Source organism: Corythoichthys intestinalis, chromosome 19 (genome assembly GCF_030265065.1).
Source record: "Corythoichthys intestinalis isolate RoL2023-P3 chromosome 19, ASM3026506v1, whole genome shotgun sequence".
Taxonomy (NCBI): domain Eukaryota; kingdom Metazoa; phylum Chordata; class Actinopteri; order Syngnathiformes; family Syngnathidae; genus Corythoichthys; species Corythoichthys intestinalis.
In genome coordinates this window covers 4,524,050-4,536,321 of record NC_080413.1, presented here as the reverse complement: position 1 = coordinate 4,536,321, position 12,272 = coordinate 4,524,050, and the positions used below count along the sequence as shown (strand labels likewise).

The 12,272-nt window shown below is 36.3% G+C and overlaps 2 protein-coding genes across 5 annotated transcripts in view; both read left to right on the top strand.

Moving 5' to 3' along the window:
* Window positions 1-3,816, top strand: part of LOC130907293 (nuclear receptor coactivator 7) — a 59,686-nt gene extending 55,870 nt beyond the window's left edge. For all 4 annotated transcript variants that reach the window (XM_057822189.1, XM_057822191.1, XM_057822188.1 and 1 more), the window contains exons 15-17: window positions 116-211; window positions 294-367; window positions 445-3,816. In XM_057822189.1, coding sequence (XP_057678172.1) covers window positions 116-211; window positions 294-367; window positions 445-580 — 306 coding nt within the window. In that variant the 3' untranslated portion in view covers window positions 581-3,816. The remainder of the gene's footprint in view (window positions 1-115; window positions 212-293; window positions 368-444) is intronic.
* Window positions 3,817-4,993: 1,177 nt separating this feature from the next.
* LOC130907971 (adenosine 5'-monophosphoramidase HINT3-like) lies at window positions 4,994-12,230 on the top strand. The gene is made up of 4 exons (XM_057823537.1): window positions 4,994-5,159; window positions 9,394-9,511; window positions 11,842-11,911; window positions 11,990-12,230. The coding sequence occupies exons 1-4, from the start codon at window positions 5,067-5,069 to the stop codon at window positions 12,228-12,230; spliced, it is 522 nt and encodes a 173-aa protein (XP_057679520.1). The 5' UTR covers window positions 4,994-5,066.
* The last annotated feature ends 42 nt before the right edge of the window (window positions 12,231-12,272 follow it).

Below are 12,272 nucleotides of genomic sequence, written 5' to 3'. Positions count from 1 at the left end.
AAAAATTAAGAGTGCTGCCAAAAACAACACTGATTATGACACGCAGTGAGCCATTTTGGGCAAACTTGGACGGATTTGGCAATCTCCGGAACATTCTAAAACTTCATGTTTGCAGATCTTTGGGGCGTTCTCCACTCATCCCTTCAGAATAAGCGAACATTGCTACGGCACTGGCGAGACGTTCCTCTATAGCTTCTGTCCTGAAATCCAGGTTTGTTTGTGTTTTTATTAGCATTAGCATCTTTTTCACATGGAAACCTTCTCCAACTGTATTTTTGACTGCGTGTTTGCAGGTGTACCGTTGGACAGGAGAGAACTCGTATTTTGTCAAAGGCAATATTGACTCATTGCAGATGGGAGGAGGAGGGTAAGTGTTTTTTGGAAGTCATGTATTTATTTAAGCTACATTGTTGTTGTTTTTCTTCAAATTCTGAACTGCCGCAGCGGTCATCTGGGTCTCTGGCTGGATGCCGAGCTGTACCGAGGCACCACCACTAAATGCGCCACCTTCAACAACCAGCCCCTCTCCTCTCAGCAGGACTTCAACATCCACAGTCTGGAGGTGTGGACCTTCGAGTAGCTCCCGCCGCCTGTTTTCCCAAACGTTTTCTCGATTCCAAAACTGTTTCAAGTAGCTGCCTGAAATGACACTTCATATTCCGCGAGGCCCCCGGACTTCTGGTCATCGCTCTCGCTCGGTTAGCTGCATGCACTGCCTTACTGCCACAACATTGTCAGGAAGGAACATTTGGAGCTCGCAAAAGCTTTTAGGTTAAACCAGTGTTTCCTGCTTAATTGAGTCAAAACATCATGAAAATGTCACAAAATGTGGACTTGTTTAGTTGCCATTGATAGTAAAAAAAAATTCATCAATAATGGTTTAATCTAATTAATCTCATTTTTAATCTCACTTCAAAACTACTAAAATGCGCCCTTAATTTGAGGTAATTTCCATTTAACTCATTAGCTTCCATTTAGGGTGAAAATGGAATTAAACTAATCTTATTTTTAAACTCACTCAAAATTGCTGGAAAAATAACTCAATTTTAGGTTCTTTTCATTTCAATTAAAAGTAACTTAAGGTTGAGGGGCCTTTACAGCTATATTTTGGAGAGATTAAAAATGAGATTAATTTGTTACAGATCTTTTTTTTTTTTGTTTGTTTAAATCTTTATTTTAAATCTCAACAGCGCTAGACATAAAAATCTCTAAATCGCATCTTTGTATTGATTGATAGTGGAAAAAAATGAATTATGATCTTTAATGATTTAATCAAATTAATCTCATTTTTAATCTCACTTTCAAAACTGCTAAAATGCGCCCTTGTTTTGAGGTAATTTCAATTACCTCATTAGCTTCCAATTTGGGTGAAAAAGGAAATAATTTTATTAATCTTATTTTTAATCTCACTCAAAATAGCTGGAAAAATAACTCGAATTGAGCTTTTTGTTTCAATTAATAGTAACTTTAGGTTGAGGAGCCTTTACAGCTATATTTGGGTGAGATTAAAAATGAGATAAATTACATTAATTCGTTAAGGATCTTATTATTTTTTTTTGTCTGTTTAAATCTTTATTTTAAATCCCAACAGCACTAGACATAAGAATCCGTAGGTCACATCTTGGTATTGATTGATAGTGGGGAAAAAATGAATGAATAATTATGATCTTTTATGATTTAATCTAATTAATCTCATTTTTAATCACAGTTCAAAACTGTTAAAATGCACCCTTAATTTGAGGTAATTTCCATTTAACTCATTAGCTTCCATTTAGGGTGAAAATGGAATTATAAATAATCTCAAATTCCAGCCTTTAGAGCTATATTTAGGTGAGATTAAGAATGAATTTAATTAAATTTATTTATTACAGCTCATATTTTTTTTTTGCTTAAATCTTTATTTTCAATATCAACAGCACTAGACATAAAAATATGTAGGTAGCATCTTGGTGTTGATTGATAGTGAAAAAAATGAAATAACAATTCTGATCTGTTGTGGTTTGATCTAATTAATCTCATTTTTAATCTCACTCCAAAACTGCTTAAATTCGCCCTTAATTTGAGGTGATTACCATTTAACTCATTAGCTTCCATTTAGGGCGAAAAGGGAATTAATCTAATTAATCTCATTTTTAATCTCACTCAAAATTGCTGAAAAAAATAACTCAATTGGAGCTTCATTTCAATTAAAATTAATTTAAGGTTAAAGGGCCTTTCTAACTATATTTGAGTGAGATTAAAAATTTAGATTAATGAGATTAATTTGCTATAGATCATATTTTTTTGGTTTGTTTAATCTTTATTTTAAATCTCAACAGCACTAGACATAAAAATCCATAGGTCGCATCTTGGTATTAATGATAGTGGAAAAAAATGTATTAATAATTATGATCTGTAATGATTTAATCTAATTCATCTCATTTTTAATCTCACTTCAAAACCGCTCAAATGCGCCCTCAATTTGAGGTAATTTACTTTGAACTCATTAGCTTCCATTTAGGGTGGAAAAGGAATTAATCTAGTTAATCTCATTTTTAATCTCACTCAAAATCGCTGGAAAAATAACTCAAATTGAGTTTTTCATTTCAATTAAAAATAACTACGTTGATGGGGCCTTTACAGCTAAATTTGGGTGAGATTAAAAAATTTGATTAATTCGTTACGGATCATATTTTTTGTTTGTTTGTTTAAATCTTTATTTTAAATCACAACAGCGCTAGCCAAAAAAATCCATTGGTCGCATCATGGTGCCTTCACTGTCACCGTTGCACCAGACAAAATTTATAAATGTTGGGAATCACTGGGTTAAACTAATAGCCATTGTATGAATGTATAACAAATAATCATACGGAAAGTGGATGCTTGATGTAAATTCCTAGAAAAAGGAAGCTGAGATTCGTCCTTTTCCCCTTCAGGATTTGTTGAATCATTGTTTACAAACGCTGCACTTGCCTCATTTTGAATTCGACTGACGTTCCCTCAACGTAACCGCAAAGTGTTTCCATTCCACGCCAAAATATTGGTTCCGTTTCATATGATTTGACATTTTTTTACTTTCATTTTTCGTTCTATTTCTACGAGCAGCACCACTTTTTTTACGCTTGTACTTTTATAGAAATATCGTGCTTTACAGTATATATATTTTGTGACTGATGCAAGCCAATAAGCACTATACAAAGATATTTCCCCCCCTTTTCTGTCACTTTTTTGCACTAGATAGAGGATTTAAAGGCACCTAAATTATGACTGAATGTTATCCTGACACCACTACAAAAAGGGAACCAACCCGCTGGGCGTCGCTGCACTCTTGACATGCCACTAAAAAGTAATTTGATGTGTATCTGACACTGCTTTGTAAGTGCATGGATATACTATGCCATACCAATGCCAGTTATAGCGACCTGTGCGTAAATGAGCTCTTGTGTTATAGTTGTTACTGTGAATGCGACCCAAGTATTATCATTTGTGAATACAAAAACTGCTGTCTTCTGTGAGTGAGGGATCTATTTATTGTTGTTGTTATTGCAACTACATTAAACATGAATAAATGTGGTATAGATATATGGAAATGTTGACATTGGAAGTGTTTAATGCAGTACTTTTCAAATAGTGGGGTGCTGAACAATGCCGGGAGTGGCAAATGTGAGCTTGGGAAACATACTTTTTTTGCCGTATTAGAACAAAGTGTAATTGCACATCCACTCAGTGGGTGGCAGTGACACTCTCATTTTCAGAGTGTGTAGTATTTTTGAACCAAACAGGACTACACAGCAAAGAGCACTGGAGATGTGAAGAGCCAAGACGAGGAAATATGACAAAGCGTATGTAGCTTTTGGCTTTGAATACAGTGGTAGACGAGACAGACCAGTCTGTTTACTGTGTCAAAAAAAATCAAGATGTCACTTAGAGAGAACCTCAGACTTAAAGACATAAGACAGAAGTTTATATATATATATATATATATATATATATATATATGTGTGTGTGTGTGTATATATATACAGTGGGGAGAACAAGTATTTGATACACTGCCAATGGGAAAACCCATTAGTAGGGCAATTTTATTTTTCAAAATTTTTTTTTTCTTAGATTGAATTTTTTTTTTTTTTTTTTTTAATTTATTTTTTGGGATTGAAGCAACTTTTTTGGAGATTGAATGATTTAGACACAAATGTCCTACCCATAATATGGCCCGAACACAAAAAGGATTGCTTCAAACAAAGAAAACTTTTTCATCTAAAATATTTTTCACATTCAAAAACGTTTTCTATGATTGAAATTTTTCTTGTTTTTGATTGAAGTGATTTTTGACTTTGAAAATATATATTTTTTTGAAACAACTTAGTTTTTGATCGAATAATAAAGACAAAAATGTCCTAGCCAAACTGTGGCCTTAACACAAACCAACATTGCTTCAATCAAAAAAGTTGCTTCAATCGAAAAAAAAAAACTTGACTTCAATCAAAAAAATATTTTTTGAGTTTCAGATTTATTTTTGCATTCAAAAAAAATTTTTTTTTGATTGAAGCGACTTTTTGGGGGGTTGATAATTTATATTTTGATTGAAGCAACTTTTTTTTGATTGAATAATAAACACACAAATCTACTTCCAATGGCTCCGCCCAGGGGATACAATTTTTGACTGGGGTAACTACATTGGCACGACACCGGCGGGTGTACCATATTCAATGGATGACGATCTTGGCGAAAAGTATTGCCTAAGCAGCCTGATTTAGAATTCCCCTCAAGAATGATGGGAAACAAAAAACACTCATTGTCATTGTCATTAGTATCAAATGGTCAAAAAATGTACCTTAAATGTATTTTTACAGTTTATATGTGACTTTTTATTGTAAATAGTTGGGGAGGCGCGAAACTATTTTACTGGGGGGTAACAAAATATTTGAGAAGCACTGATTTAATGTCATTGTGAGTGTTGAGAAGGGATTTTGTGAGGAACAACACGAGTTGAAGTTCGTCTTTAGAAGAAACGATCTTTGCTCCGATGACGTCATGCTATGTCCGAAACGCGGAAACATGAAGTTTCGATTTAAAACGAGGCAAAAATGGACCTAAGTTGCACCAGCTGTCATATAAATTGTTGTATTTTCTGTATGATTGCCAGAGGTGAAGACCAAGATGCGCAAGTTTTAAAAAGGGTACGTTTTTTCATTTTAAGAAGAATTAAGTTTGTTATTCCAAGCCGGTTTTGACAGAAACTGACTGAAATGTTTAATTTCGGGGGTTCTTACGTTTTCAGGATAACATTTTTGAGTGACAATAACTATAACTGTTTACGCAGACAAAAGTAACTCAAGATATGTCTTGATATGCTAAGACCACGTAAAGGAAAATGCCGATATGTTTACTGGAATTTGCTGTGTGGTGCGTTCACTGACTGTAGTTTAGTTTTGCTTCAACAACAGTAAGGATGTTATGGAAGTAAATTTACTGTGAAAATAGTAAATTCGCCACAGTATGAAGTGTCAACCATTGGAACGCAAAATAGCCACGATGGTGCGTTCATTTAAACTTCGTTAATCTTTTCAGGGACAACGGTCACTAAAATCAATAGCTATTTAAAAGTTGTCACTTACTGAAGAACTGTAGCCTTTCTTAGAACAAGTGACTATTTTTGCTAATTGAAATAAGCAAATATTGTCAATTGTTATTATAGTTAAATAAATATATTCATTAATTTATAAATGAAAACATTGTTAATAAAAAACTAAATTTAATGGATTAAAATGAATAAACACAGAAATACATATGGTTACAGCTACAAGTAACTAAAGTATTTTTTTTGGTCATAGTATTTAACTAATTCCATGCCTTTGGTTGGTCTGACCATTTTTAATGTTTCACATTGGAGTATGACATACTCCCATTGTGATCATTCAACATATCTTGTTTATTAAGACAAACCAGCGAACAGGAAGGAGTTGTGGGGGAACAGAAGAAAAGAAACACAAGAAAAGAAACGCAAACAACAACAAGAAATACATTGAAAGCCTACACTAACTATGAATATGTTGTTGCTATCGTCAGCTAGATGTATTTCCGCTTGATACAATGTGGGGGGCCTGTTGACCAAGGAAAGAAGGGGGTGGGCATTCTATAAGATAAGTGATTGGGAGGAGTGGACTGTACACAAATCAGCTCTGTGATCTAGAAACCAGTAATCGTGTGAATCCCTTGTGAGTGTAAGCCCGTTGGCAACCGACTCTACGCTGCCCCATCGCCAATCCTGGCACCGAGGCCCCTCACCCGAGCGCGCCCAATCACATCCAGATGTGCGCGAGCCCCATCAAACATGCGACAGCCACACAGATGAGCGGGAGCCACCCGAGAACCACGGCCCCCACCCAGCCAGCCCGGGGAAGGACCATCCCTCCTCCCGCGGCCCAGCAAAGGGGCCATCCTTACCCCCAGGGATCAAGGGTGGTCCCCTGGGCCACCCGCACCCCCATCAACTGCCCTTCAGAGATGGGAAGAGGGGACGCACACCCATCCCTCTTCGTTTGTGCGACATTTACGCTAGTTGTTGGGACACACCTCCGTTATTGAGAGAGTTGGTACACTTCGTCAGCTGATGCGATCAACGTCATCACTCAAAATTAATTTCTCAATATTTGTAAAACGATAACAGCACAAACAGCAATTTTTACAGCACAAACGTAGCATAAATGAATGTCACCATTTCTTGTCCATTTTGCAATGAACGGGGCTGTGTGACATCATCACTCAAAAATAATGTCACACTATCTCAAAAACGATAGCAGCACAAACGAAAATGTTTACAGCACAAACAAAGCACAAACAAAACTGTTTACAGCACAAACGAAGCACAAACGATTGACACCACTTATAGCCATTTTGAAACAAAATGAGGGGCTGGTGGTGTACCTCAGATTGACCAATAAAAGAATTGTTAATATCTCAAAACCAATAGCAGGTGCCAGACATTCACCTCAGGGGGCCCGTTCATACTCTTCGCACCTGAGCCCTTTCCACATTTGTTCCGCCACTGCTTGGAAGACTGGCTGTGAATGCTCATGTTTCAGAGCCATTGACTTCGCTAGATGTCCAATCCATTTTGACTGGGAGTGGCGAATGAACCTTTGTTGGCTTGGATTGGACGTCTAGCACTATCAACAGCAGTCAATGAGTTAATAAGTGCCCTATTAGTGTAAAAAAACAAAAACAAAACAAAAAACATAATTTTCAGACTATAAGCCGCTACTTTTTTCCTCCATTTTGAATCTTGTGGCTTATAGTCCTTATTTGTTGATCCATTTGGGTTAATAGGCAACACATGCCACCTAGCATGCATTGCAGCACTACAGATCAAAATTCATGTTCTGTGCTGATTATTCATTCAGTTACTGTTCCAGTTGTTTATTAATTGCTTGTTATGGTATTTGAGAACACTTTATGTAACAGTGGGGTCATAAGACTGTCATAACACGGTCATATTTATGACATGATACTATCATGGGCATTATTGAACGCTTATGACAGATGTCATTAAGTGTCATCTAACAAATTATGTTCCTAACTCCATTTATGTCCAGTTTGGATCTTTTACATCCATTCAAAAGAGATAATTTGCCAGATAACACTAAAATAAATTTGTTATAAGTAGGGCTGCAGCTATCGAATATTTTAGTAATCGAGTAGACTGAAAATTCTATCGATTAATCGAGTAATCGGATAAAACATTTTTAGGTGAAGAGCAATTATAAATATACATGAGAAAACAAGATATTTCATCTAATCTTGAACCATTTTCAGTCAATCAATGTCTTTATTTTCGATGTATATTGTTGAAAACAGCCAACAATTGCATCTCAGATGTAACTAGAATAAAAAAAAAGACTAATTCACTGCTTTCACTCAAAAAACCTTTAGATCTTATTTTTATTTTTTAATATATATATATATATATTTATATATGTATATATAACTAAAAATGCCGTTACTCTTGATAACACACATCACTTAAAAGTTTTTTCCCCACGTTTCAATTAAATTTCTATTTGTGTCAAGCCATTTTTAAGTTCTAGTTAAGTTTTAAGTTAGTCTAAACTGTAAGTCCTGATAGGATTTTGAGTTTTTGCAGTGTTCAAAATAAATGTATGATACAGGCTGCATTGGAGCACATTAGGGACCAGTGCTACTTGGTGTTTTATCCAGCAATGACTACTAAGCTAAAATTGATAGCATTATTGAGTTTTTATTTTACACCCTCATCACTCTACAGCGCTGTTTTTTTTTTACAGATTAAATAAAATCTGTATGTAAGACACGTTAGCCACGCATCGACAGTGGTTATAAATAATAGAAACCTCGCCCTCCGCAGGGCTAACGTTACGTGAGCTAGTGAATAACATTAATCTTATTTATTAGCGCTTAGCGCTCTTTATTAGCACTCTACTGCTTTACTGTTTACTAACGCTGCCCAGACGCGGCCGAGTCTGTCATTTCGCATCTAGTTGAACATACAAGTGATCTCTATGAGACTCATCGGACGCTACCTGCTATCGACGTAGCATCGTGCGGGCTAGTATTTAGCAACATCGGCGTCGTTTGTAGCGGCTGTCGGCTGATGTTTTTTTTTTTTTTGCTTCTTCCTCTACGCACGTGACTTCAGCGCGTTGTCCCGCATTAAAAATAGTCCGAGCAAAACGTGATGCTTAGAGCTGTCAAAATAAACGATTTCTCGAGGTGAATAAAATTACTCGGATCAGTTTTTAAACTCCAGTTGCTCGAGTATTCGTTTCAGCTCTAGTTATAAGCATTCATTAATGCTCATTACTGTGTCATGTCATAGTTATGATTGTCTTGTAGCGCCACTGTCAAATAAAGTGTTACCAAATACCTTAACTAGCAATTAATGAAAAAACTGGGACAGTAACTGAAGAAATAATAAGCATAGAACATGAATTTTGTTAGTTACATCTGTAGTGCTACAATGCATGCTAGGAGGCATGTTGGACAACAACAGCGTTTACAGCAGGTGGCAGACAAAATTGAGTGTCTCCCCCAAGGGAGCAGTGATGGCAAATGAAGCTTATTGAGGAAACACAGCTTTGCAGCCAATTGGTTCAAAGGTTCATGTTGGTTCATTTTGTCTTATGACAGTCGTATGATCAAGTCCGCTGTCAAGCATTACCAGTTATATATTTTGTTGTAAATATCCCATAATACAGAGAGGACAGCTGCAGCCTATAGTCCAGTGCGGCTTATCTATGAACAAATGCCGTTTTCGTGTCGCATTTTGTGGGTGGTGGCTTATAGTCAGGTGCGCCTTATAGTGCAAAAATAACACTAAATCCGAAACTTTACTCGGTCCTGTGGTGCGTTCAATGACAATCTGTATCCACCCGACAGGATGAAAAGATGGTGTGTTTCCGAGACATTTTCCCAGCCGCCCCTCATCACTACCTGGTCGTTCCCGTCGAGCACATAGTCAACTGCTTCTCACTGCATGAAGGACACATCACACTAGGTAGGCGTGCCTCAAATAACCTTTTATAAATACTAGGGCTGTCAAAATTATCGCGTAAACGAGCGGTAATTAATTTTTAAAATAATCCTGTTAAAATATTTGACGCAATTAACGCACAAATGCCCCGCTCAAACAGATTAAAATGACAGCAGAGTGAAAGGTGTACTTGTTGTGTTTTTCGGAGTTTTGTGTAAGCATTGTGTAAGTAATTATTGACATCAACAATGGCGGGCAGGGCTGGCCCAGCCTATACGCAGACTATGCAGCTGCTTAGGGCCCCTGACCACTAGGGAGCCCCCAATCTGGCAATTGTTTAATTTGTATTCTGTTTACTACAGTTTGCTTTATTTGACTTTTGTGAGTTTTGAGACTTGATTACAAGCTTAAAAAAATAAAAGTTCTTCCTTAACTTCTTTCTTCCCTCTTTTAGAAAAAGGTTTGGTGCTATCTACTGTAAGTACTGACAATCATTTGGGGTGAGAAGTTTGAAGTATGCAGTGCAACAAAATCTGATTAATATACAAAATATGGATGTTTGGGATGTGCATATACACTGTACCAATATTTAGAAAAATTCAATTTAAGGTCCTACATTGTTGTTTCACAGTATTTGCACTGCCCTCAATGGCAAACGGAGGAGTTTAGCGAGCGGTCCCTTAAATGTTCGTGGGTGACATCGTTGACACGTGATCAAATGTCCGTGCGTGGCACATGATCAAATGTCCGTGCGTGTCACATGATCGGCTTATCACGTTTGAAAAGTCAAATGCCGCGGTGGTTCAGCACGAAAAGTAGTGAGTCCTGACCCGGTGTACAGCCAACTTCGTTTTCATTATGTTGTGGGTGATGTTGTTTTATCTGTTAAAATTCAATGCTTTATACTTAACAAACTCGCAGTTTACGCTACTTGATGACACCGCTTTGCGAGCGTCTCCGAGCTGTCATTTTAACTTTGTTGCGATGTTTGCAAAGTCATCAAAATGCCATACTCACATGCGGTGATGATTGGGGATTGTGTTATTTGGATTTGTTAATGTACCGCGTGCCTTGATCGTCACATTTGCTCGGTAAAATGTAAGCCGTGAGAGCGGGTTTAACCCAGCCGCGAGTGACTTCCTGGTACCGCAAGGCATTATGGGACTTGTAGTCCACGTAGAGTGGACTGTATATTGTATAGTTTGGCGCTGGGTTATTTGAATTGATGTAAATACGGTTATACTACTGAAACGTAAATAGAAAATTAATGAATTTAAATTTTATAACAAGTATTGATTAATTTACATTGATGCTGCTGGTGTGTTGGTGATGGTGTTAATTTATTAATTTGTTAATAATTTATGGATCACTCATGTTTCTTTCACTGAATACATTGAAACTGTTTTAAATGAAATTGTGTAGTTTGATATAATCTTTATATTGGTGATATGCTTGTTAACACATTTGTGGTGTTTATGCTACCAGGACAGTATTTAGTAAGTGGGAGAATTGTTGGTTTATTATATGCATCAAAACATTGTTTGGGGAACTGAAATTGCGTATTTAACATTGTTCAGGTTATTACCTGCTGCCACGACTACCACTATTGCTGCTATGGCTAATCCTGTTCCTGCCTGACATTTTAAACTGCAAAAAGCAAAATAAAGAGGAAAAGAGAAACAGTGGAAAAGTGAGCTGAGTAATTCCTTAGACACCGTGGTCAACCCCTTTCCGTGGGGAAAACGGAACAATGGACGTATGGGTTGGATTGCATGTATGGGTTCCACAGTACACTGTGACGAAATGGTGGGCCAAAAATATGGGCTCCTTTGCATTATTTTGCTTAGGGCCCCCAAATGGCCTGGGCCGGCCCTGATGGCAGGCTACTAGTTTATTTATTGATTGAAAATTTTATTTTTATTATATTTTATATAATAAATTATTATAATAATATAATATAATATTATAATAATATATTTTATTAAAAAGAAAACATGAAGAGGGGGTTTTAATATATCATTTCTATAACTTGTACTAACATTTATCTTTTAAGAACTACAAGTCTTTCTATCCATGGATCGCTTTAACAGAATGTTAATAATGGTAATGCCATCTTGTTCATTTAATATTATAATAAAGAAATACAGTACTTATGTACTGTATGTTGAATGTATATATCCATCTTGTGTCTTATCTTTCCATTCCAACAATAATTTACAGAAAAATATAGCATATTTTATAGATGGTTTGAATTGCGATTAATTGCGATTAGTTATTATTAATTGATTAAAAATTTTAATCGTTTGACACCCCTAATAAATACATATTTTCATAAACAAATGTTTGTTTTGTAGTGGAAAAGATGGTTGAAATGGGGAGAGACGTACTGCGGGATCAAGGAGTCGCAGACATGACGGATATTGCGTAAATAAAAAGCTTTTCAATTGAACAATCTTGACCATTCCGAAAGTATTCGTGTTGATGAATATGTCCATTTTATAGGATTGGTTTCCATCAACCTCCATACATTTCAGTGGAACACCTCCACCTCCATGTTCTTGCCCCGGCCAGTGAGATCCAGGAAAACATGATATTTAAGTTCATACCTGGAACCCCGTCCTTTGTAGATGTGAGTGACAGGCCGCTCAAGATAGGCGACTGGTTTCCTGTGTCCATTGCACATTATTTAAAATGTGGGATTTTGTATAATTCTCATTCTTTATTTGTTTTTGTTTTTTTCTAGGAAAAAAAACTAAGGGAGCGCTTAAAAAGTATTCCTTCATGG